Here is a 23,881-nt window from a genome sequence, read left to right on the forward strand (position 1 = left end):
CCCCGACGGCGGGGCCTGGACGCTGGTGGGAAGCGACGGAGCGACGCACCGCCACGCGCCCGTGGAGCTGGGCCCCGAGACCAGCCTGCGCGGGACGCTGGTGGTGGAGCTGCACGCCGGCCGCGCGCTGCTGGCCACCGGCACGGTCCAGCTGGCGGAGCTGCAGGACCTGGCGGCGCGGCAGGACGTGTTTGCCCCCGCCCCCGCCCCCGGCGGCGCCGGCTTCCTCAAGTCCCTCTTCCCCTGCCTGCGCCACCGCGGCGGCGGCCAGGCCTCCATGGCCTGGGTCAAGCTGGTGGACGAGGCGGGGCGCACCGCGGGCCACGCCGTGCTCTCCCCGCGTATCGTCACGCCCGTGGGGCCGTGCGGGCTGGAGGGCCCGATGGGTCCGCCGCGCGGCGCCGGGGTCAAGCCCGCGCCGCGCCGGCCCGAGGCCGGCGAGGGCCCCGGCGGGCGGGTCGTGCGCCACAAGGCGCCGCCGGCGCGGCGCCCGCGCTCGCCGCCCGTGTGGCCCCTGGCGGGGGTCCGCCGCGAGGCCGAGCCGCACGGCCTGGCGCGCGTGGACACGCGCGGCGCCGACCTGCCGCCACCCAACTGCAACAACGGTGGCGGCGCCGGCACCAACGGCGGCGGCGTGGGGTACCTGCAGGCCAAAGCGCTGCAGGCCTACGACGAGCTGCTGCGCGCGGCGCTGGGCGCGCAGGGGTGCGGGCGGCGGAATCTGACCCCGGAGGGCCCATGGCGCTGGCTGCTGGCTGAGTTTGCGTCGGCCTACGGCGTGCGCCCCCAGTACGCCGCGCTGTCCTACCTGAAGTGGGTGGTGGGCGAGGAGGTGGCCAGCCTCACCTCCGACTGCTTCGGCGTGCTGGCGCGGGAGCTGGCGCCGCTGCACGCCGCGCGCGCCGCCGCCGCACTTTCCTCGGGCGAGCTGGGCGTGCTGGCCCAGGTCTGCAACCGCGTGGACGGCCTGCTGTCCCAGTGCTTCGAAAACTACTTCATGCTCAGGTGAGGGTTGGGCGGGGGGGGGGGGGGGGGGTAGTTTGGGGAAAAAGGGTAGGGAGGAGGGGGTGCCCAGCAGGGCTGCAAGTGCGTCCACGCCACCGCGGGCCCAGCACAGACTCCAGCACTCCACAGCCACGAGGGAGCACTCCTCCCCAGGTCACCACCCCCCAACCAACCTCCCTCATCCAAAAATTCAACCTTCTCCAGCGAGGACACCGTCAACGGGCTGACGGAGGGCGCGCTGAGCGTGCGCGGCGCCACCCCCCCCGTCCTCACCCCCGCCACGGAGCTCTTCTGCCTCCTGCGCGACCCGGGCAACCCCGCCGACGCCGACTGGCTGGCCGCGCGCTTCCGCCTGGCGGCGCGCAAGCGCTACGCGGCGCTGCTCACCGCCGCCGAGTTGCAGCAGCCGGGGCCGGGCGGCCTGGGCGCCGGCGGCCGCCGCCGCGAGGCCACGCCCGATGGCGACGGCCCGGACGCCGTGGCCGCCTACGCGCGCGTGGAGGAGCTGTGCCGCGCCGTGGCCAACGAGCTGCGCGCCGACGACGACGTGAGGGACGCGGGGGTGCTGCCGCCCTGCGTCAGCCTGCCGGACCTCACCAGTCTGGAGTATGTCAAGGTGGGATGAGCATTGGATTGGCTTTGGGGGGGCAGGGGGGGGGGCGCGGGTTGGGCCGGGCGGCCTGGGTGCTGGCAGGCAGGGGCACCGCTGGTCCTGCAAGAAGAGGGCGACCGCCTGCCGCACATCCTATGCCACTTGCTGTCCTTCCCAATGTTCCTTCCTCACCCTCCCCGGCCCCTCCCCCTCGCTCAGGGCATCATCTCGCACGTGAAGCGGGTGCTGGCGCGGTATCCGCCGCCCGCGCCCACCGAGGCGGCGGTGCGCCTGGTGGAGGCAGTGGGCAAGCTGCAGGACTTTGTGTACCGGCACGGCTACCGCGAGGCATGCGCGCGCCTGAACTCGCGCGACATCTTCGGCCGGTTCGTGCAGGAGTGGATCGGCGCGAGCGGCGCCGCGCTGCGCGCGCTGTGCCGCTCCTTGGAGCCCGCCGCGCCGGCGGGCGGCGGCGGCTGGGCCGACGGCGGCGGGGGGGGCGCCGGCGGGCACGGCGGCGACGGCAAGCGCCGCGTGTCGCCGCTGGTGGAGGAGATGACCTCGGCCTCGGAGCGGGAGATGGCGCGCTACGAGCGCATCATCACCTACTGGCCCATGTACGGCCCGGACCTGGAGCGCGCGGTGACGGGCGCGCTGCGCGACGCGACGGCCGCCGTGTCCCGCCAGTGCGGCCTGGTGCAGACCAAGGACGCGCCGGGGACGCCCGAGGGCGGGCGCGGCGGCGGGCAGGCCCTGGTTGTGGCGGCGCGCGGCTACGGCGCGGGGGCGGGGCGCTCCCCGTCCCCGGGCGTGGGGGAGGAGTCGCCCGCCTCGCGCGCCGGCGGCCAGCGCAGCGCCTGGAAGTGGGTGGTGCCCCGCAACGCCCCCACCCTGGCCTACCGAGGTGGGGCGCCGGTCGGGAGGGTTGGGGGTTGTAGTGTCCTCTGAGGTGGGCAAGCATTGTGTCTGTGAGTGCGCGTGAGGGGTCACAGGATGAGCGTTGCCAGAGTGGGTGGAGGGCCGAGCAGGGCAGGGCGAGGACTTGCCGACTTGCTTGCAATGCGTTATTGAGCCGGGCCAGCGACCCAGCTTGGACGGCTGCAGCCCTGCCCCTCTTCCCACGGTCTTGCCCCAGCTGTCCACCTCATCTCATTCCAGCCTCACCACACTGAACCTCACCACACCGCCATCTCCCTCACCCCCACTGAATCCCAGGGGCACCCGCGGCCCTGGCACGCGGCATCACGCCCGGCCAGGCGCTCCTGCTCAACAGCCTGCGCCACTTGCTGGCCTTCTCGCCCCAGCTGGAGCACCGGCTGGGGCGGTGGTGCGGTGGCGCCGCCGTCGCGGCCTCCGCCGCCGCGTTCCCCCCCGTCGCAGGTGAGGAGTTGGTGTGGGAGCGACCTGCGACGACCTCGCCCGTGACACTGCCCCCTAGACCACAGATACGAGAAGCCCTCACCTCCTTTCCCCCCGAGTTCCACAGTGGGGTCGGAGCGCATCGCGCGCGACGCGCCCGACCTGGGCGCGCAGTCGGCGCAGCTGGTCAAGGAACTACGCTCCGAATACTTTGCGGCCATCACGCTGTGCGCCGAGCGCCTGGCCGCCGAGCTGGCGGCCAACCCGGCGACCTCCACCCTGCTCCTCCTGCGCCGCGACGGCCTGACCGCCCACCCCTCCCAGCTCCAGTCCGCGGTCGGTTGGTTGTTGAGATGCGTTTGGGCCTTGAAACGGATGTTGGGGAGGTAGGGGGCCAGGCATGACCTCCGCTGACATCCCAGTGTTGGTGCTGCGGCCCCGCCATCAGCTTCTTCCTCGGCACCAGGCCACACCCAGACGCAACCCCCACTCCCCGCAGTTGTCGAGCATCATGGAGGAGCTGGAGCGCCTGCTCCACTGGCTGTCCAGCAGCCTGGACACGCGGGTGTACGTAGCCGTCACGCGCGGACTGTGGGACCTGACCTCGAAGGACGTGCTGGAGTACGCCGAGGACCTGCAGGAGGGGGGCGGCGGCCAGCGGGTGTGCGGCGTGGATTGGTGCAGGGAGGGGGAGACCGGTGCTGTGGGAGGTGACGCGTGGGGACGGCGCGAGGCGCTGCTCGTGGCTGGTGCCTGGGAGGGATCGTCCCGAGCGGAGGACGGAACAGGCGCGGCTGCAGGCGAGCCTGCCTCGCTCCGTCTGACGCTGGGGCCTCTCACACCGAGACGCACCGCGCCGCCACTTCCCCTCGCCCTGTGCACCCATGCGTTGTGCGCACATGCATGCAAACATTCACGCGCATGGCAACCTTCCCCCTCCCTGCTCTCCCTTTCCACCTCCCACAGGGCGCCTGGCGCGGCCGGCAGAACGCCAGCGTGGCGGTGCGTGGCCTGGACGCCTTCTTCAAGTCCATGCTCACGGCCTCCATGGGCAACGACCTGCTGTCCAAGGACCTGGGCCTGCCCGCGCACTCGGACCGCGCGCACAAGCTGCTGGCAGAGAACCTGTCGGGCATCAACCACTCCTACGATGTGTACTGAGGGGGCGGACGGGATGCGAAGCGACGCTGCGAAGAGCAATCGTGGGAGTGGGGGAAGGGGTGCACAGCGCAAGGCACTCGGCCCTGGACCCCCGAAACCTCAGCGCAATCAGCTCACAGTGTCCCACCCGACCGTCCTCCCGACCCAACCAACCACCCCGTGACTCGAGAGCCTGCCGACAGAACGCGGCCATGACAGATCCCACCCCCCCCCAACTCTGCTCCATTTTTTGGTCGATCGTGCGTGCATGCCCGACCCTGAAACACATGCGCCACACGCAGGGAATGGTTGCGTGAGGGAGTATTCTCTCTTTGGGGGGGGAAGAGAATGGCAGGGCAGGGCGAGAACAAAAACAGGACAGGGTGACAGGGGGTTATGAATGGGCACACTGCCATGCCAGGGTCCAAAAGGACAAAGATAGGAGCGGCCTCCTCTACCCAGTCCCCTGCATCGCGCCTGTCGCACACCATCTGGCCCGCCTCCAAGACAATCTCAGTCAGGCGGCCCGGACCCCTGCCGCCTGGCGCGCCCGGTCTCGCTCGTACAGCGGCAGCTGCAGGGCCACGGCGATGCTTTCCAGCAGCTCCTCCTCCTGGATGTTGTCCTGGATGGAGCGCGCCACGCTCTCGTACACGTGGTAGGCGTTGGGCGTGGGCTTGTCGCGCCGCTCGCGCATGTACACCCAGGACCCCGCCTCGGCATCGTAGGCTGCCTCCACAATCCGCTGATGCAGCGCGGCCGGGTCCTCGCCGCCGGGGAAGGCGATGGTGGCGCCGGGGAGGAGGTGGTAGCCACGAGGTCGAGCCCCCCCCGCCCGAGTCTCCAACAGCTCCAACCCCGCCGTGGAGGTCTTGGGGTCCCAGCGCAGCCGGAAGTCCACGGAGTTGAGGTGCGCGAACTTCCACTTCAGCAGCTCCTGGCAGGTGCCGGGGACGTAGGCGTCCTCGTACCCTAGGGTGGCATGGTTGAAGGGTGGGGTGGGGGAACTTTTGAGGGGCATGGTGAGGGCGGGGAGATGACAGACAGCAAGGTGGCGCACCCTCCTCTGCAAATATACATCCACCATTTGCTATCTGGAGCCAGTGTACGCTAAGATCTCTGTGCCCCCAAAACACACACAGACAGTGGCTCTGCCAGCTCACCTTGCAGAATGAGGCCGTCAGACTCGTGGGAGACCTGGTTGGGGATGAAGTCGTGCAGCAGCTTGTCTGCCTGGGTCAGCGGCCAAAACTCCTTTCGTCGCACGTGAAACAGTTCCTGCAAAGGTGGGCAAAGGGATTCATGGCCGTGTAACTTTTGGGGCCGGCATATCATATTCCTCATGACACGAGTGCTGTCCCGCAGGTTCACTGCCCAAGGGAGGTACACAGCACACACTCTCACAAGTGTCCTGTAGATGATACTGGTGTCCAAGATTCCATACACGTCACTCACCTCGCCGTACTGGTAGGGGAAGGACCACTGCTTGGTCTCGATGACGTGCCGTTCCAACTTTCTTGGGTCCATCACGTATCGCTTTATCATGTCGTACCTCTCCTGCAGGGGGGACATTGTCACGCGTGTGGCAGCTCTCAAAAAAACACATTCGCAAGTTCCCATTTGCCCCAAAGTAGCTTCTTCCCTGTTGTTATCCTGCCAAGAGAAACGATGCCATGTGCTACCCATGTATAGGCCGCAGCAGAGCAGATCTCCGTCCCCAATCCCAACACCCAACCCCCATCCCAAGCACCTTCCAGGGCAGGCCGACGACTGACTTCCCATTGAGGGCCATCAGATCATATGCCAGAAAGCGCCGCTGCTTCCTGTCTGACAGCAGGTCGTCGTCCACGATCATCTCACCATCCAGGATCGTCTTTGGAGTGGAGTATGAGGGGAGGGTGAACGGAATGCATGGGGTAATGGCATGAGATAGGGTCAAAGCATGCAGCTGTCCCCTCATCCCACCATCTCCAGGGCCCCCAAAATTCCCCGCATCCTGCTTCCTTCACACCCCACACACACCAGGGAGTGGGGTGGTCCCACGGGGGCCTTCTGGGGCACCCCAGCCTGGGGCTTGGCTGGCAGGGGCCAGCGCATCTGCACTCGGCGCGTGGCCAGCTTCCTGTCCGCCAGGTATGTGCCCGACGGCAGGATGACCAGCATGTAGCGTGTCCCGTCGGCCTTCCACGTCACCCAGTACCTGCGGCGTTTTGGGGAGGGGGGGAGAGCAGGTAGGGTCGAGATGGGGGGGGTGAAGTGGGTCCCTGAGCCGGGCACTGCAAGTCTTGGCACCCAGGGGTCGATATCTTCGCCTCGCTTTCATTTCCCCGAGCACGCCCTCCCCCGCAAATGAACACCACACCATGCACCTACGCTGGCGCAGCAGCTCCAGGTTGCTCCGGTCCAGGCTGACGGGCTGCGACCCCGGGAACCAGGCCCTGCGGTGGTCCTGCGCCGGCCCCGCGATCATCTCCACGATGCTGCCGCAGACCGTGGCCGCCTCGGCGGGGGACACCTCCTCGCCCAGCACATCGTCATGCTCCATGTGCTCTGGCGGCGCCTCGGCGCCATTCTCCCCTTCTCCACCCTCGTCGCCCGAGTCGGGTGCGTCGCCCGCCTTCCAGTCCGGCAGTGCGGGCATGACAGCCGCGGCGGGGACCGCTTCGTGGTAGTACCGGTACAGCTGGCGGATGTAGTAGTGCTTGTAGATGCCCGGGGGGCGGGAGAGCGCAAAGGCGTGCAGCGCCTTCTCCACTGTCCAGTGGTGCATGCGCACGCAGTAGCTCACGATCATGTAGCCTGTGTGTAGGAAGGGGGGAAGTGTTGGGGGGAGGCAGAGGGTTGAGGGAGGATGGACTGCTGTGCAGTCCTGGGCAATTGTCTCAAACCAGGGACAGAGGGAAAGACAGGGCTCAGCATTACCCGAGGAATGCACAGCGGCACAGCACTGAGGTAGAAGTGCCCCTCGCCAGTCCCACTCCACAACCCTCCTCGCCTGTGCGGTTGAAGCCGTGGGTGCAGTGCACGAGGACAGTGGACTGCCCTGCCCTCTGACTGGCGACCTCCCAGACAAAGTCGTTGACAGCCTCTGGCTGTGGGACCTGCCCCCGACCTCGGCAGGGGATCTGAGAGGGGCACATGGGCAGGGTGAAATGAGGTTGCTGCCACCTGTCCTTGTCTCGGGTGAGGGGCTGCACCCCACTCAATAACAGACCGCTGCACCAGGCTCCGATGCGCACCCACCCCCATCACGCCGATCGAGCTCTCACCTTGATGTATCGCACGCCCAGCTCCTGCCAGCGGCGCACGTCGTAGTACCTGGTACTGCGGGTCAGGTCGATCACCGTGGCGCAGCGCGCCTGAAGGGCAGCCCCCTTCGCGTCAGCTCTCTCCTGCGCCTGGTCCACGTTGTACCGCTGTGCTGCCGGGATGTAGTCGTCAAAGTGGGCGCCCAGCGGCACCTATTGGAAGGGAGGAGGAGGAGAACTGGAGGCAACACTGAGCAATCTTTCTAGCTCCTTGGAGGCAGTACTCCAGCCTTATCCTGACAATGTGGCGGCACACAAGACTTGTCCCTAGGAGTTCACCTTGGAAGGGATGAACCTGCTGATAGGCTGGCCCTGGGCAGGGCACTGCTTCCACCCGCTGGGGATTCCATAATCACCTAGCTCTTCGTCGGCAATGTCGTCAGGCTGGCGTCGTGCCTCGGCCGAGTCCTGTGGGGTGGGTTTGCCTCCCAAGTCAGCGACCGGAACCCTCGAAAGACCTGCCTGCAGCGCGCCAGCAGCAATGGTCCCCACACCCCTGCACCTTCCGCACCTCCACCTCCTCTGGTCTGGCAAGCTTGGACGGGCCAGCAGGCCCATCAAGGCCTCTCTTCATAGCGTTGTTAAATGCCCTGGCCCCATCCTCCTCCTCAACGCATGGTCGAGCTTGTGTCGAGTTCTCGTGCAGCTCGCTGGAATGTCAACAAGAGTCTCGGGAAGCGATCTGTACTGCAGAATTAATCTGAGTATACAAGCTCTGAATATTTTTCAAGCAGATCAAAGGATGACTCGCAGCAGATGTGGTGAGAGGTGACATTCAGTATGCCGCAGCTCTCACCCATCCTGGCTCCTTCCTTCCGCCACCACCGCGCGCGCTAAGACTCGCGTCCTTCGCATACATCACACCAACGCTCACGCTTGCATAAAGCGTTGATTTCTAAACCACCCATATTATTGTTTTGGCAAGTTGAGAGGTGTATACCCCGGTGCCTGCTTCCTCGCACCAGGCATGGCCACGGAGGCCGGGGGGGCCCGGACCCTCATCGTGAAGAGCGTGGCATTTGGGGTGACAGACGAGCAGTTTGGGAGCTACTTCAGTGACATTGGTCCCGTGTCGCGATCTTTCCTGGTCAAGCAGGGCAAGGAGGGTCCCCACAAGGGGTATGGCTTCGTGCAGTTTGCGCTGGCCTCGGATGCAGAGCGGGCGGTGGCGAACCTGAACGGCACCGACTTGGGAGGCAGGAAGCTCAAGGTGGAAAGTGGGGCATGAGGTGTCACAGGAAGGGCTTTCGTCCTGCGAGCATGTGAATTCTGGCCTGGGCTCCCTTGCAACTTCCTGGCTCCACCCTCTCACCCACAACATTCACATGGTCCAGGTCGAGGTTGCCAGCAAGCGCGCCACCTTTGAGGAGAGGAAGAAGAAGCGCCAGCAGGGCGGTGAAGAGGGCGGCGCCCCCGCGACGCCTGCAGGTGCCGAGGCGCCGCCCTCCGACGCCCGCCCGGCGAAGAGGACGCGGCAGGCACCTGCCGCCCGCGCCGCCCCCGGCCCGAGCGCGGCAAAGGGCGAGAAGCACCGGCTGGTGCGCGCGGTCGCGGTTGGGGGCGCGGCCGCCGGGGACGAGGCCGCGGTGCGCGCCGCGCTGGGTCCCGCCCTGCTCCGGCAGTTAGAAAGCGTGGAGGCCCTGCCCGCCGCCCTCCGGGACGACCACAAGCTGACGCGCGACGGCTGCCCCGCCGGCCCCGCCCTGCTGCTGGTGTTCAAGGCGGTGAAGGCCGCCACGCAGGCCGTGGCGGCGCTGCACGGGCGGCGGCTGGGCGGCGGCGACGGAGGCGCCGGCTCGGCGCCCGACGCCCGCGCGCTCTGGGCGCGCCAGGTGTCGGGCGACGGCCTCCACCTAAAGCGCTGGCGCGTGGTGGTCCGCAACCTGCCCTTTACCGTGACCGAGGGGGCCCTGCGCGAGGCTTTCGCCCCCGCCGGCTTTGTGTGGGAGGTGTCTGTGCCGCGCTCCGCGGGCGGCCGTGCGCGCGGCTTCGCCTTCGTCGGCTTCCAGTGCCACATCGACGCAGAGCGCGCCATCCGCACTGTCAACGGCACCGCCGTGGCCGGGCGCACCGTGGCGGTGGACTGGGCGCTGAGCAAGGCCCAGTTCCAGGGCGAGGCCGAGGCGGCCGCCGCCAAGGCCCAGGCGCACGTCATAGGTATGGCAGTTGGAGAGTTTCTACTTTTGGGGGGGGTCCCGGGAAGGGGAGGGGGAGGGGAAAGTTGCAAGTGGTTGCTTGTGCACTGTATCATCTTGTTCAGATATGAAGAGGCTAATCTAGAAACAACCTGCAGTTGTGTCACGGTCCAAGTATGTGCATCGTGAGTTGATGCCTGGGCAGTAATGATTATCATCCTGTATGCATGCTCACCACCATGCTCTTGTCCGTCCCATTTTCCTCACAGAAGCCGCAGCGGTGACGCTGGGCTCTGATGACGAGGAGGACGCCGCGTCAGACTCTGACCTTGACCTGGAGGTGATTGCTGGCCATGGAGTGTGTGATACCAGTACTCTGACCCTGGCAGGAGCTGCATCTCCCATCGCATACCAGTATTTTCCCTTAACTTTCATCGGCAGGCCGCTGCTCCCGCCGCACACCTGGCGCCCGAGGCGGAGTCTGCCATGCAAACTGGCATCATCGACAGCCTGCTGGGCGCCGCAGCCAGCGACGGTGACAATGATGGAAAGGACGGCACCAAGGATGGTAAAGCGCCGCCGACAACCGCCGCCCCGGCCACCGATACCTCTGGACCTACAGCAGAAGAAGACGAGGCGGAGCCGGCAAAGCCAGATCCTACCCGCCCGCCCCGCCCCGCCACCGACGACATCTTCAGCAAGGCCTCGCTGGCGGCCGCGGCGGCCCAGAGCCGCCCGGCGGCGCCGCTGCGCTCTGCCGCAGGCCTGCTGCAGCGCGCGGCCGCCGGCGAGGCGGCACCATCATCGAGCAAGGACGCCGGGGACGAGGCCGCAGCGCGGGGGGCCTCGGCCGCGCTGGTCCGCACCGTGTTTGTGCGTGGGCTGCCGCTGGACGCCAGCAAGGAGCAGGTGTGGACCAAGCTGCAGCTGTTTGGCCGGCTCAAGGCCTGCCGCCTGGTCATGGACCGCGACACGGGCAAGGCCAAAGGCACCGCCTTTGTGGAGTTTGCCACGGAGGAGGGCGCACAGGCGGCGGCTGCGGCGGCTTCGGACGCCAGGTCTGTTCAGAGAGATTTGGGGTGTAGTAATGTGCATTGGGAGGGACACTGTGACCTTGTGGAGTGGAAGGAGGGTCAGATTGCTGCTGTGCGGTGCCAGAGACGGAGGCATGCGGACCCAAAGCAGTTGACTCCATGTCGTAGTCCCAAAGATGCGGCAATCTGCACGTTCCGCCCGGGGCAGACGGGCTCCCACGCCCCCCTCAGCAGCACCCATCAACACCCCGGCTGGGCCCACCCCACAGGGAGTCCAAGGGCCCTGCTGTGGTCGTGGCGGGGCGCACCGTGGAGATCGACATGGCCCTGGACGCCCAGGCTGCGCGCCACGCCTCGGCCAAGAGCCAGGACGACTGGCGGGCGCGGGACAAGCGCAACCTGTACCTCACCAAGGAGGGCATCATCTCGGAGGGCAGCGTCGCCTGGGAAAACATGCCGGAGGGGGACCAGGCCAAGCGCAAGCGTGCAGCAGGTGGGAGCGGGGCGGTGGCTTGTTCGGTAAAGGTGAAGGGACGGCGAGAGATGGTGTGATGCGTGGTGTGGGGGGGTGCCCTATGGCCGTCGCAGCTCCTCCCATAGTAAGACACCCGGCGGAAACCAGCACGGCGGACTGATCTTTCACACGCCAATGGGCTCCCTCCCCTCGAAACCCCTCTCCCACGCTGCACAGTGGAGCGCAAGGCTAAGCTGGCGAGCCCCAACTTTGTCGTGTCCAGCACCCGACTCAGCGTGCGCAACATTCCGCTGGCCTGGAACGAGGCCAAGCTGCGGGACGTGTTTGTGGCGGCGGTGAAAGAAAGGGCGTCCAAGGCTGTCCCCGTGGCGAAGCAGGTCAAGATACTGAAGGATGCGGAGCGCCCTGGGCCCGACGGCGAGCCCCGGTCCAAGGGCTTTGGGTTCGTGGAGTTCACGGAGCACGAGCACGCGCTGTGCGCGCTGCGCCAGCTCAACAACAACCCCACCGCCTTCCACAAGGTGTGTGCATGGGGGTCTGTTGAAAGGCAGGGGTGGAGGGGCTCGGCTGGCAGGTCGTCTAGGGACTGGAGGGCTGGTGTGCGCGAAAATCCAGGAGGTGGTTTTCCCGTCCCATGAGCAGGCCGAGCGCATCAACTGTACCCCCACACATGCAGGACCGGCGACCCATCGTGGAATTTGCCATCGACAATGTCAAGGCGTTGAAGGCGCGCGAGCACCGTGCCACCCAGGCCCAGACAGCCAAGGCGGCGGGGGGACCACAGGCTGATGGGCCAGTCGCCGGGCAGGCTGCGGGCCCTGGAGCCGCCCGCGAGGACGTGGCGGCGCCCGCCCCGGAGGCCGAGCCGAAGAGCCGGCGCCAGCTGAGGAAGGAGCGCAACATGGTGGCGCGGGAGCGGCGGGCGGCGGCCGCCCTCGCGAAGCAGGACCCCGACCAGCACGAGAAGGTCGAGCTGGCTGAGAAGGGGAGGCGCAAGACCAGAGCGCCAGCCGAGAGGCCCCAGCCGGCGCCAGTCGCGGCGTCGGTCGCGGCGCCAAGGGAGAGGAAGAAGGGCGCGGGCGCAGCTGCCCCGTCGGCCCCGGCAGCGCAGGCGGCGGCGGTGGCGGCGCCAGAGCCGGGCCCGGAGGCCGCCGTCCAGCCGCAGCGCAAGGCGGTGCTGCGATCCCAGCGGCGGCGGCTGCTGCGACAGCGCAAGGCCGGGAAGCAGGGGGGTGGCGAGCACGAGGAGGATCCGGCGCCTGGCGCTGGTGCGAAGAAAGGACGGCATGGGCGCGAGGACGAGGCGTGGACGGAGCCCAGGCCGCGCCGGGCCGCGTCGCCGAGCAACGGCGTGGTCACGGCGGGGAAGGGCCAGACCGCGAGGAAAGCGGGGCACTGGGTTGGAGGGGAGGCCGGTGCGAGGGCTGCCGGCCATGGGCCAAAGGCAGCAGGGGCGGATCTCAAGGCCAGGGTCAACCCAATGAAGCAAAAGGCGGTCGTTGCCGCCAAGACTGTCATGGGAGCCAGTAAGTCTGATGTTTGGGAGCTTTGTTCAGGACTGAGGGACACAGAGGAGAGTGGGTCTGGCTGGTGGGGTCCATTGGATGGCATGCCAACCTGCCCAGCCACTGCCTGCCGAGCGCACGTGAGTAACTCATCGCCGTCGGTTTTTCTTTCCTCCGTCGCGCAGAGGCAGGAGCAGCCACGTCGCGCAGGGCGAGCAAGAGTGGCATGTCTGCGGAGAAGAAGCTGGACAGTCTGGTGTCAGAGTTCCGGGGCAAGCTCTTTGGCAAGCCCAAGGGCAAGGGTGCAGGCGAGGCGACGAAGCTGGGACTGAAGCGTTGGTTTGAGTGAGGTGCCCTGAAGGCCCCCACGAACCTTTCCGTGCTCCGAGCCAGGCTTGCAATCGACTCCCATTCTGTGGCCGATAGGGGAAAGGGACGACGAGCCACTGAATTGTCGGTCAGCTGTCGTGACAACTTGTGCAAGCATGGCACGCACAGCAGGGAAACCAATATGATCAGCAAAATGAATATACACCGCCCCGACAAGCTGCGGATGGTCTCGTGATCTTCCTTGGCACAGGGTTATGACGAGCGTACGCCTACTCACGCTGCAATCCCAAGGAGTGGCGTGCAGGGGCCCCGCCATGATCTCTTCTGCCCTGGCTGCAGCTCGAAGCTCTGCGGGCACAAGATTTCGCCATGCATTCCAGACCACATGTCAGGCCTCGGGGTTCCGCCAGGCCGGCGCGGCGGCCTATCAGTCCGCTGCGTACAGCCCTCCCAGCGGCAGTCGTCCCTTCGTGTCCCGGCCTACCAACGACGCCCCCGACCCGCGCAAGGTCATCATATTCACTAACTACACCGTTTACAAGAGCAAGGCAGCATTTAGCGTGAAAGTAATCAAGCCGACCTGGGGCAGGACTGGCACGGGGAGTGGGATCACCGTCACCAGGGACGGCACCCTCCTTTTTGAGTTTGCCAACGCCCGCGGCGAGCGCGACTACGACTGGGAGAAGAAGGAGGTGAGGGGACTGATGGGACTCGAGACTCAAAGGGGCCTCCTTCTCCATCCAAGGTGGTGTTGAAGAGCCTGGCTGTGACTAAGCTGACGACACCTACACTCCGCAGAACTTTGCCTTGAGTGCAGTCGAGTGCGCAGGCATCCTGGAGAGCGTAGAGGCGGGCAAGGAGGCCTCTTTCTTCCATGACCCAAACAAGATGTCGGCGTGAGTTGTGTAGCGACGTGGAAAACTGGAAGGAGGCGTTGGAGGAATGGCTGCCGGCCCTTGCTTGCGCGACCAGGGTTGTGCTGCGTGCATCGCAGCCCTGGGCTTTGCTGCGACACCTGTCCTCGCTACCGCCCTTGCAGGAATGAGGGACAGATTGTCAAGACCCTGCGCTTGTCCCCGGGTCAGAACAATAGCTACTTCATGTCTCTCAGCGTGAAGAACCAGGGGCAGCAGGCGCGCTTTGATCTGCCCCTCAGCAGCGCAGAGCTCCGAGTCGTCCGCAGCATCATCGATGTGAGCCTTTCGAAAATTTGCACTCTGTCCTGATCTGGGAGGCTGAAGGGGATGCCAGAGGGCGGGGCTGGCTGTCTGGTGGGTCTGGCCAGGTTCATGGACTGTGTCGGCACAGGACGGCAGGGCACCCTCCGTGATAGGCTTGCGTCGGGTCGACACCTTGGGACTGGTGTGTTACATTGAGGAGAGAAGCTCGCCCAATCCTTGCTACCGACGCGTCGCAGTTCATGATACCATACATGCTGGGCTTCAATGAACTGGTGCTGGGACCCCCCGACATCCAAGACGGCTCATCTGGAGGCCAGTTCAACACCCCAGGGGGCCCCGAGCCACCATTCTGAACGGCCTTCCCACAGATTCGTCTCAGCCCTTCTTGCTGAAGAAATCCAGGAAACCACCCTGGGACGGTTCCGCCTCGGGTTTGGCAGCCGCCCGCCCGCCCGCGCCAGGCCTCCCCCGCCGAGCGCCCGGACCCGGTGCCCCCGCGTCCACCACCTTTGGCTGCCGTTTCCTCCCAAAGCCCCAGAGAGGGCCACCCTCGCCCTTGACCTGCTCCTCCTCTGCATGTTGTCCGGCGTGGGAGGGGTGGAGGAGGTGAACGCGGCTGCGCTACGTCGAGCATGTGGGACGAATTGCGAGTCACTTTTGGATGGTGTCGGAGTTTAAAGAAATGACCAGGCCAGACAAGGAGTTTAGCGCACAAATCCCAGATGTACTTCACTCCAATGAGCCAGAGGCAACCCTCCCTACCCACACCTGGGTCTGCCAGCTTCTTCACCAGCTTCTTGGCCTCTGCGCGAGAGGAACCAGAGGCAGGCGCCCCGCTCGGCCCCGTCGCACTGGCAGCCGCCTTCTTGAACCAGCCCCTCGCCCCTGAGCCCTCCTGCTTCACGGTGCCAGTCCCTGTGCAGCGGTTTGGTGGGGAGTTGTCACAGGCGCCGCCAGGCAATGGCCACAACATCCCAGGCACAGCAAGGTAAACTCGTTTCGCTGGGCCCCTGATTGAACGCGCAACCCTCGCACAAGCAACCACTCCCACTCCTGACCTTTGCTGGACTGGGTCCCGCCGCGACCTGCCCTCACTGAGACGGTGCTGGCCCGCTTCCCAGAGGGCGCCGGCTCCCCTCGAGAAGACACCGTCTTGCCTCCCAGGCTCCACCCCAGTCCCTTCTGCTTCGTCCCCTGCTCCTCCTCTGATCGACGGGTCAGGATTTGGGTGGGAAAGAGGGATGATGAGAGGCCAAGCAGGCTTGGAGCTTTCGCAAGAACCCAGTAGATGCAGGACCCGGCCCCAGGTAGTGAAGCCCTGAAAACGCGGCCCTGCCAACTCACCAGAACTGGTGGCGGTAGAGGCACGTGACTTGGGCACAGCTGCCCCCGATGTGCTGAGCACCTGCACAGACAGCGCGCCAGAGCGCCGTTGATTGCAGCTTGTGCGAAGTATGCCGGCTGCTCACGACAGGGATTGCTGCTCCGGCTTCCTGGACATCTAATTCCCAGACTCCCGTCCCCACCCCTCCTCCAGCCACCCTCACCCTCTGAATCTGGTCCCTGAGAGAACCTTCCTCCTCGCTGCCGCCGGCCCCAACCTCCACCACGCCGTCGCCGCTGGTCAGGCCCAGGCTCTCCACCACCCCCTGCGCCACGATGCCCACAGGGACGGAGGCGCCGCGCGGCAGGCCGCCGCGCCCCGTGGCCAGCGGCACAGAGTTCCCCCCGTCCTCGCTCCACTTGCCAGTGCGCAGGAGGAGCGCGGAGTCGGCGCTGTCGACCACGGCCTGCTCCAGGGACGAGAGCTTGGCGCCCCGCGACCCGCCGCCAAGCCCGAACCACCCGCCGCCGCCGCCGGCCAGCTGCGAGACCAGCACGAACTGGGACACGCGGGCGCTGGAGGAAAGCACGGCGTCGATGGCCGCGCTGGCCACCGAGTCCTCGATGCGCATGCTGCCCACAGAGTCGCCGGCCACCAGTACCACGCGCTGGCTGCCCCTGCGCGGAGGGGGTGGTGGCGGGCGAGGATTGGGTCGTGAAGATTGCCAGGGCCATGCGATTGGGTGCCATGCGATGCTGAGCATGGCTGGGAACTCACACTGTGCATCAACACCAGATAACCTCCCTACCTGCCCCCGAGGGCCAGGCCGACGCTGTCCACATCCGTGGCGTCAAAGTCCACGAGCTTGAGGGCCTTGCGCTCTGAGGCGGAGAGCAGCCCAAACTTGGAGGCGAATTCCAACAGGTCCTGGGACCGGCCCTCATCCGCATCTGGAGGATGAGGACAGGAGGATCTTGCTGTCTGTGGCCACGGAAGACCGGCGCCCCGCGATTGGAGACCCCTCACTGCCAAGCAGCAAGCTTCCTCTCTCCAGCCCACCTGCCGTCACCCCATAGCCTTGGCTGAGCAGCTGCTGCACGATGCGCGCAGCAATCTTGCCACGGGAACCCAGTACCACCACATCTCGTCCTCCTGCTCTGCACACGTGCCGCAGGCGGCGGGCGGAAGGCGCGATCCCCTGACACGGCCGAGACTGCCTCAGGGTGTTCACCCTGGAGGCGCCCAAGCCAGCCCTGCATGCATTCATGGTCACCATGGAGCGCGCAATATGGCAAATTCTGCTCTTTGAGTGTTGAGCTGGCGAGTAAGCCGGCATCTGAGGCTTGCCCATGCTGGAAATGATACGCGCGTCCGACGGATGCCGTGGTTGAGATCTTGGAGTTTATCCGCACGTGCTTGCTGCTCTCAGCGCGCGCAGTGTCGGGACGGTCGGTATACTATTCTTGCGTTTCAGGCTCGGAACGCCAGTGTTGTTTGATTGAGTCTGTTTCCGCACAGCACGCAGGATAAAAGCGCTCAACTTTAGAGTATAGCCGTGACTGGGTATCGCAAGAGCACTGGAGTTGCATGCAGGTTTTCTGCTCCTCTTGAGCTTCACGATGAGCACTCCCGCACGTGTAGCAGGGCTCAGACTCAAAGATGCCTGCACATCAAGTCTCAAGACGAGATGGTACAGCTCGGATGCTGTGAAGCGATACGATGGTGAGTGTAGTGGAGGTTGCTTTATAAAGCAGTGCCGGGAAGGAGAGCGATGCCGAAGCAACCTTTGCAGTAATTCTTGACAGCAATAACTCAACGACACAGAGGAAAAATACGGAGGCTGGAAAAGTGCAGACATCCTCTTTGCGGAGAAGGAGGTTCACCGCACGGTCATCGGCAGGTACTCAGAAGGGAATGTGTTCTCTTTGCGTTTGTCGCCTCGAATGTTCTCTCTGACTGTTTCAGGGCACCCCTGGCAGGAATCACCCTGATGTACGTCTCATCAAATCCCCCGTACAGGTGGGACTGGCACGCCTGGCAGCTGCTGATCGGCCTCCTCCCTGCGGCAGGCGAGCCTGGTCACCCTGCCCCTGAGGCATGCCAGACCGAGCCACTTTCCAATGCCATGATCACCAACTCTCAACCCTATACAGTGGTGGCTGGAATCGCATATTGGGCACGAAAGGACATGGAGAAGGTTTTCGGGGCCACCCTCACATATGTGAGTCCCGTTGGATGGCACTGAGGGCGGCGTGGGAGGCATGCACTGATTCCCATGGTCGCAGTGCCGATGCCAACCTCGCACACTGCCCATTATATTGCAGAAAAGGCCAGCACGGGAGGACCGACATGCTGCTGGAGCTGCGCAGCCTAGGCCTGACATGCCAACTGGCCCCGTGAGTGTGTCTTGCTTTCCTGAACTTGCATTGCAATGCTTGGTGATTGGGCACAGGCCCCGAACGTGCACCCGGCTTTCCCTGGACTGCGCGGTGATCGTTTTTGATCCAATGTCGACCCCTGACTGACCGAGCTCAGGCAAGCGGCGTGCAACAGGAGCAGGCCCTCGGGCAGAGGTTGCAAGAACTGGAGACACAGCTGACGATGGCGCAGCTGCGAGAGCGTATCCTCCGACAAACAGGTGTGCGAGGTGTTGGGGATTGGTGTGCCGCCTGCTCGCCTTCCTCCTGTCTTGCAATAGCCTTTGATGAAGAGCGAAGCCCTCCTCCCCATGGCCCCCTGTACAAGGCGTTGGGCCCAGCAGCTTGTTGGCACCTGAAAGCATGCCGGCCCCTGGGCCTCTGTCGGTGGGGGCTAGTAGAGGAGGTAGTGCAGGCTCTCCATCAGCCATGGGAGCCAGCCCTTCTCCAGGAGAAGTGCACGCATCCAAAGGGAGTGAGATCGAGCCATCTCCAGGAGTGCCAATGTCCTTTTGGAGTGCTGCCAAGAATTTGTGGCAGCGAATCCGAGGCTGGGCATCCCGATCTCCCTCAGACCATGACTGAGCGCTTCGGATCGCATGCTTGGTGTGCCTCCATGTCATCCTACATGAGATTGTTACAAGGAATGGGAGCCCCAGGGGTCAGAGGACCAGGAGGATGTGGCTTCTGAGACGCCACCCTCGCATGCCTCCTTTGAATAGAGTACAGCCACACAACAGAGAAGCAGCCTGATAGTGGGCGGCGCACCAGCATACAGGGGGGTCAGTGATATAAGGCCTAGGGTTAGGCAGCGGTGATCCAGTGCGCAAAGCAAGGAATTGCTGCTTCCCAGGGGCCAGGCACGAGCAAGGGTTTTCGGTTCGGGGTTTGCATGGCTAGATCCTGCAGTGCCATGTGCACGCTGCATCGGGTGCCAGGCGAGGCCGCAGCCATGCAGATGGGCAGTTCCCAGGCGGTACGAATGTGCTACCAGGCTCCCTCCTGCAGAATGGACAGGAGTGGAGGAAGGTTCTGTATGCTCTGGCACTTGCCCTCAGCAGGCCGTACAGCATCGATTGCCTGCAGAACAGAATATGTCACCACTGGAACATGAGTCACACGCACATACCTTCATTACTTGCTGCTTCTCCACAATGAACTTGCCCTCCTTGTACTTCTGGGACTCCTCGAAGGAAACCTCCTGGCAAGCAGGTGGATGGTGGCGAGGGAGTGAAGTTGGTGCAAAATGGAAGAATCCCTCCAGCATGCCCTGGACTTGGCAGTCTGCCCATACCAGCCTTCTCCATGCCAGACTTGTCAATGCCCCTCCTGCATCATCATGCCGGGCCCCATGCACCACTCCCTGCCTCAGCCACGCATCCTTCCCACTCTGCAAGACTCACATACTTCCATCCCAGGACGGTGTGGCAGGAGGTGCACTGGATGTCAGCCACGGTGTGGAGCCCGGTGATGAACTGCCGGTCTTCGCGGGGTCCCAGCGTCACATTCACCCTGCGATGCAAGACCAGGGTGAACGCTTCAGGCGGATAACGGTGACGGCGGTATGTGCCCATGTGCGCAAGACTGTGCAATCAGTAACTCACACGTCGCTGAAGAGGTAGGCGCGCCCATGCACTCCCTGGAAGGCCTTGCTGATCATGTTCTGGTGGTCGGCCACATGGGACCGACAGTTACTACACGAGTATATTTTCTCGCCGGAGAGGTACTGCTTGAAGATCTGGCCCTGTGAGGGGACGAGCTGATCACAAACTCGGCGAAGGGGCCAGCCGGAGAGCGGAGCACGAGGGGCACGGCAAATGCATCAGCCGACGCACCATTCAGATCCAGTATGTCGCGACTGAACAGGTCTGGGCCCTACACGGGGCGTTCGGAGGGAGTCGGCGAGCCAGGAGGCGGTGCTTGCTCCCTATCTCGCTGCCAGAGGCTGGTGCCAGAGGGACACACAGGCGATCGTAGACGATTGTCAGGGCAACTGGGATGGCCTTCAAACTGTATCAAGCGACTCCAATTTCCTGGGCTTTGCCTTACTATTCCGGAAGATGCTTGGCGATGTGTAGGAACAGGTCGTCGTGAGGAGCGCCTGGATCCCGGAGGATCGCTCTCTTCTAGTGACGGAACACTGCTCATGCACAGCAGCAGCACACCCAGTATGGTCTACTTCAGACCAAGGTATGTCATTCAACCGATGCATCAGGCATCAACAATCCCAAGTCCTTGCTCTAATGTGAGCCGGAGACTGCTGTTTCCTGAGACATGTCTTCCTGAGCAAGGCAAGACTCTGGCTTGTTGCTCAGAAGCCAAAGGCGTCCACGAGACTGACGTTCAACACCCACAAAGCTCCCCTACAAAAGTGCCTCACACTGGCTGATGCACTTGTTCTACTAAAGATCGCCAACATACGATTTCACAATGTTGAATGAACAAAAAGGCAGGGTGGAACCCGCACTCTCAATCATTCCATGTGCCCCATTAGATGACTACCTATAAACTTACAGCGAGAGGAAATCAAGCATGATGGTGAGATGCACATTCCTCGATACATTTGCAGCACCTGCCGGAAGAAGAAGAGGTACATTGATGGGCCCAGCCAGGGGGATGATCATTGGTCGATGGAGGTCTCCTGGGTACTCCAAAGTCATGCGAAGTACCGCTGAAGCACATTCTTGTCCACTTTGACTCGGTGAATGCACTATCGCCCAAAAGGTGCGGCTTGAGAGAACTGTTAGGCTCGAGTTGCTGCTTAGTCAGGGCTGGAAAGGTCGTTTCTTGGCAATAGCTGCTCTTCATAGCTGTCCAGGAACGCTCGAATGACCTTCCTAGCGCCAGCCTCCCCATCCCAAACCACCAAAAGGTAAGAAATTCTAGTCTACCGCCTTAACCGCTCGGCCACAGCCGCAGATCGTAATCGCGGCCGACAGGATTCGAACCTGTGCGGGTTCCCCCAGTAGATGGCGTTTCTTCGTTTCTTTAAAGGCACCGTTGAGCACCTTGCAGAAAGCGTGTCAAAGTTGAATAATTTTCGGACCCAATACTGATCTTAGCCTTTTAGCCTGCCCGTTCCGCCTGCGCGATCCAGATGACTGCAGCAGGTTTGCGGCCATGCCCATCGATTTGCATGACTTCTTAGCTACCACTTTGCCGCCATCGCCGGAGCCGTCGCGGGGAGGGGTGGAGGTTTGCCACTCGTCCTGCCTCATCGCCGGACCCTCGGGCAGCGCAAAGACGAGCGTCCTGTTCCAGTACGCCTTGCGCGCGGCACAGAATGATCGCAACGTCCTCCTTCTGTGCAACAAGTGTGTTTTTGGTGTTTGCAGCTGTGGAACTGGATGTGATGCATCACATGTGTACGTACTGTCACCCCCAGCAAACCAGTCTTCAATAAAACAACAGGCACGCTCTCGAGCTCAAGCCCCCCTTGCTGGCATGCAAGAGCCAGAAGGCGGACCCTGCATGGTCCCGCATCTCCATGAAGTACTTGGAATCAGGTATTGGATGTTATCAGGATGGCGCAAGCGTTACCGTGGGCTGTAGCCGGGCACGGTGAGTGCCTTGCCATGCCTGCCAATCTTCCTTTGGAGCATGAGGCATTGCTCATCGCCAAGCAATAGACAACCCTCTATCGGCCTTGAGATGCCACTTTCTAGAGCTGGGAACCCAGCGGTGGCTCTCATCGATTCTCTCCCACCCTAGGCGATGAGCTGGTCAGGTTCCTGGCGGGTCTCCACCTCCTCCCGTCTCTGCCGGACGCGCTCCTGGTGGATGGCCTCCTACCCACCGGCCCGTCATCGGTAAACTCGGGCAGCTGGGAGCGCCTGCTGTGCAGACTGAGCGCCAGCCTCGTCGAAGCCGCGGTGAGCGCTCTTGCCTGGCACTACGTGTGAAGAGAGCACTGGGCACGACCCCCGAGCCAGGCCTCCTCCTGCTCATGGTGACCAAGAATCACCCTACTCCCCGGCGCAGGCATTCCTCGCCAGCAAGGCCGGGGCCCATGCCGTGGTCGCCTGCACGGCCGCCGTGGGCGGGCCAGGCGACCGGGCACTGCAGATCCTGGAGCGTGCCTTCCCCCTGACCATCCTCCTGACCCCTGACCCTGGTGAGGAAGCTCACAGGGGTCTGGGCCTGCAGCGTCTGCATGCCTGGGACATTGACCGGCCCACTCACGCATGCTCAACCTTGCTGGGACCTCTTCAAACGTGCAGACGCGGGGCGGCAGCAGGTGGTCCACATGTGGGCCAGGGCAGGGCCTCCAGTTGCTGCCGCCTGGCATGGCGTGCTGACCTGCGGCCCTGGCGGGCTGTCTGCCACGCCTCTTAGCCAAGGGTCAGCCTAACCTCGGATTGATCGCCATGCCAAGGCATTCAAGGCTGTGGCCTCGGCGCTCAGAGTCCCCACACTCAGGCGGCGGCTTGCGCTGGAGCCTCCGGGGCCGGCGCGGCAACCTCTGCCGCCCCGGGGGCCGGCGCGGGCACAGAAGCAGCAGCAGACGTGGTGAGGTGCGAGGTCAGGAAGCTGGAGCGCAGATGCTCCAGCTGGCCGCGCTCCAGCGCCATGAGCTCGTCCAGCTTCTCCAGATGCTGCGCAGGATGGGAAACATTCAAGTAGTATGTTGATGCTCGCGTCTGTGGGGTGCTGTGTGGCGGTCGGAACAATCAAGTCGCACTGCCGCTTGCCCCTTCCTGTAACACTTTGCCGACCGGGATCCAGTCCCAGTGCACCCCATCCCTCAACAAGCAATCACAAGCCTCATGCCTCCGACAACCCCTCTCTCGCCTGGAGCTTGATCTTGATCTTCTTGTACTGCGTGTCCACCGCCGCCAGCACCAGGCGCTGCAACTCCCGCTCCTCCGCGTCCGCCAGCAGCTTGGCCTTGGCCGCCGCGGCCGCCAGTGCGGTGGCCGCGGCCGCCCTCAGCCGCGGCGCGGAGATCGGCGCGTCCCCTGCCACAGATGGTGCCGGCGACGATTCACCAACCCCCAACCCCATGCCGTCCCGCGTCTCTGACCCCTCCTCCGCCTTCATGGGGCCCTTGCCGGCAGTCGGCTCCTCCGCGCACTCGTTCCCCTCATCCTCCCGCTTCGGCCACTCCCCCGCGCCGTCCTCCTCTCGCTCCGCCTCCCCCAGCGCCGCATCCTCCTCGCCCAGCACCTCCAGCGCGCGCTGGGCGGCGGCTGCCGCGACCCTGGGCCCCACCATGGTGGCCAGGAAAGCCACCTGAGCCATGACCGGGTTGCCGGCGTCGGCAAAGGGCAGCAGCGCGCCCGCGCCGGGGTCCGCCCCGTCCTCCTCGCCGGGCTCCGGGATCGTCACCTGGATGGGAATGGGCAGGGGATGGCTGGGTGGGAGTGGAGATTCCGAGGTCAGCCCAACAGCACACACCGGCGACAGACTTGCGATGTGCAGGCCCGCGCTGCCCCAGCCCTCCTCACTCCATCCGTCGCATCGACCACCGCATCTCCACAACATCATGCACCGCAAACCTCCCACCCCACCGCTCGATGCACGCGTCATGCCCATCTCACACCCACCCGCCCTCGCCCCAGAACCCTGTCCCCCCATCCACCACGCACCCAGCCCTGGCGGCCGTCGGAGGCCACCGCCTCCGCCACGATGGCCTCCTCGATGGGCATCTGGAGGAAGCGCGTGCAGCACTGCATCGCGTTCTTGGTGCCCACCGCCTCGGCGATGGCGGCCCAGTCCTCCCCGTGGCGCTCGACAGCTGCAGCGGGGTGGCAGGACGGCCGTGGTAGGAAGGACCGCTGGGGCGCATGTCGGGAATTCATCCGCGAGCTGCGCGGCAGGGCGCGCCTTTGGCGGGGCCGGCAGAACACAGACGCAAGGAAAGGTCTTGAGGGATGGTGAGCAAGGCATCAGCCGGTGGCAGACAACTGCTCTGTCAGCCTGAGCAGCAGCGCACCTTGGAGGAGCAGGAGCTGCTCCTCATTGGTCCAGCCAGGAGGGGTCTGGGGGCGCAGCGTCCTCCTCCAAACGCACAAAGTCCTTGGCCGTGCAGCCGGGAGGAAATCGCCCCTCTGCTTTTGCAAAGGGGTGTGGGTTT

The 23,881-nt window shown here is 64.6% G+C and overlaps 8 protein-coding genes across 8 annotated transcripts in view; 4 read left to right on the forward strand and 4 right to left on the reverse strand.

Moving 5' to 3' along the window:
* Nucleotides 1-4,117, forward strand: part of F751_1378 (hypothetical protein) — a gene marked incomplete at both ends in the record, with an annotated part of 5,259 nt that extends 1,142 nt beyond the window's left edge. Inside the window, 9 exons of the mRNA XM_011398697.1 lie at nt 1-355; nt 536-972; nt 1,210-1,621; nt 1,817-1,987; nt 2,126-2,501; nt 2,813-2,977; nt 3,084-3,292; nt 3,456-3,617; nt 3,923-4,117. The exon at nt 1-355 is cut by the window's left edge and continues 1,142 nt beyond it. Coding sequence (XP_011396999.1) covers nt 1-355; nt 536-972; nt 1,210-1,621; nt 1,817-1,987; nt 2,126-2,501; nt 2,813-2,977; nt 3,084-3,292; nt 3,456-3,617; nt 3,923-4,117 — 2,482 coding nt within the window. The remainder of the gene's footprint in view (nt 356-535; nt 973-1,209; nt 1,622-1,816; nt 1,988-2,125; nt 2,502-2,812; nt 2,978-3,083; nt 3,293-3,455; nt 3,618-3,922) is intronic.
* A 496-nt stretch (nt 4,118-4,613) lies between these two features.
* Nucleotides 4,614-7,978, reverse strand: F751_1379 (mRNA-capping enzyme; the record flags this gene model as incomplete). Its single annotated transcript, XM_011398698.1, has 10 exons — nt 4,614-5,068; nt 5,260-5,374; nt 5,552-5,653; nt 5,847-5,969; nt 6,119-6,296; nt 6,466-6,895; nt 7,083-7,221; nt 7,366-7,557; nt 7,684-7,812; nt 7,916-7,978. 10 exons carry the CDS (start codon nt 7,976-7,978, stop codon nt 4,614-4,616), a joined length of 1,926 nt encoding a protein of 641 aa, XP_011397000.1.
* A 393-nt stretch (nt 7,979-8,371) lies between these two features.
* On the forward strand, nt 8,372-12,885 carry F751_1380 (putative RNA-binding protein C4F6.14; the record flags this gene model as incomplete). Its single annotated transcript, XM_011398699.1, has 10 exons — nt 8,372-8,614; nt 8,739-8,832; nt 9,031-9,116; nt 9,237-9,561; nt 9,809-9,879; nt 9,981-10,074; nt 10,303-10,597; nt 10,843-11,066; nt 11,265-11,569; nt 11,725-12,885. The coding sequence occupies 10 exons, from the start codon at nt 8,372-8,374 to the stop codon at nt 12,883-12,885; spliced, it is 2,898 nt and encodes a 965-aa protein (XP_011397001.1).
* Nucleotides 12,886-13,197: 312 nt separating this feature from the next.
* On the forward strand, nt 13,198-14,417 carry F751_1381 (hypothetical protein; the record flags this gene model as incomplete). The annotated part of the gene is made up of 4 exons (XM_011398700.1): nt 13,198-13,575; nt 13,682-13,779; nt 13,923-14,076; nt 14,301-14,417. The coding sequence occupies 4 exons, from the start codon at nt 13,198-13,200 to the stop codon at nt 14,415-14,417; spliced, it is 747 nt and encodes a 248-aa protein (XP_011397002.1).
* A 22-nt stretch (nt 14,418-14,439) lies between these two features.
* F751_1382 (hypothetical protein) lies at nt 14,440-16,655 on the reverse strand (the record flags this gene model as incomplete). The annotated part of the gene is made up of 9 exons (XM_011398701.1): nt 14,440-14,475; nt 14,572-14,636; nt 14,833-14,979; nt 15,123-15,269; nt 15,409-15,469; nt 15,612-15,713; nt 15,783-16,065; nt 16,197-16,338; nt 16,448-16,655. The coding sequence occupies 9 exons, from the start codon at nt 16,653-16,655 to the stop codon at nt 14,440-14,442; spliced, it is 1,191 nt and encodes a 396-aa protein (XP_011397003.1).
* Nucleotides 16,656-18,792: 2,137 nt separating this feature from the next.
* F751_1383 (Protein yippee-like 3) lies at nt 18,793-19,465 on the reverse strand (the record flags this gene model as incomplete). Its single annotated transcript, XM_011398702.1, has 4 exons — nt 18,793-18,807; nt 18,935-19,006; nt 19,209-19,317; nt 19,410-19,465. The coding sequence occupies 4 exons, from the start codon at nt 19,463-19,465 to the stop codon at nt 18,793-18,795; spliced, it is 252 nt and encodes an 83-aa protein (XP_011397004.1).
* A 1,460-nt stretch (nt 19,466-20,925) lies between these two features.
* On the forward strand, nt 20,926-22,140 carry F751_1384 (hypothetical protein; the record flags this gene model as incomplete). Its single annotated transcript, XM_011398703.1, has 4 exons — nt 20,926-21,119; nt 21,217-21,311; nt 21,517-21,677; nt 21,787-22,140. 4 exons carry the CDS (start codon nt 20,926-20,928, stop codon nt 22,138-22,140), a joined length of 804 nt encoding a protein of 267 aa, XP_011397005.1.
* Nucleotides 22,141-22,569: 429 nt separating this feature from the next.
* Nucleotides 22,570-23,881, reverse strand: part of F751_1385 (SWI/SNF and RSC complexes subunit ssr2) — a gene marked incomplete at both ends in the record, with an annotated part of 5,020 nt that continues 3,708 nt past the window's right edge. The window contains 3 exons of the mRNA XM_011398704.1: nt 22,570-22,851; nt 23,017-23,133; nt 23,394-23,542. Of these exons, the coding sequence (XP_011397006.1) occupies nt 22,570-22,851; nt 23,017-23,133; nt 23,394-23,542 (548 nt within the window). The remainder of the gene's footprint in view (nt 22,852-23,016; nt 23,134-23,393; nt 23,543-23,881) is intronic.

Source organism: Auxenochlorella protothecoides (genome assembly GCF_000733215.1).
Source record: "Auxenochlorella protothecoides strain 0710 unplaced genomic scaffold scaffold13, whole genome shotgun sequence".
NCBI classification, from domain to species: domain Eukaryota; kingdom Viridiplantae; phylum Chlorophyta; class Trebouxiophyceae; order Chlorellales; family Chlorellaceae; genus Auxenochlorella; species Auxenochlorella protothecoides.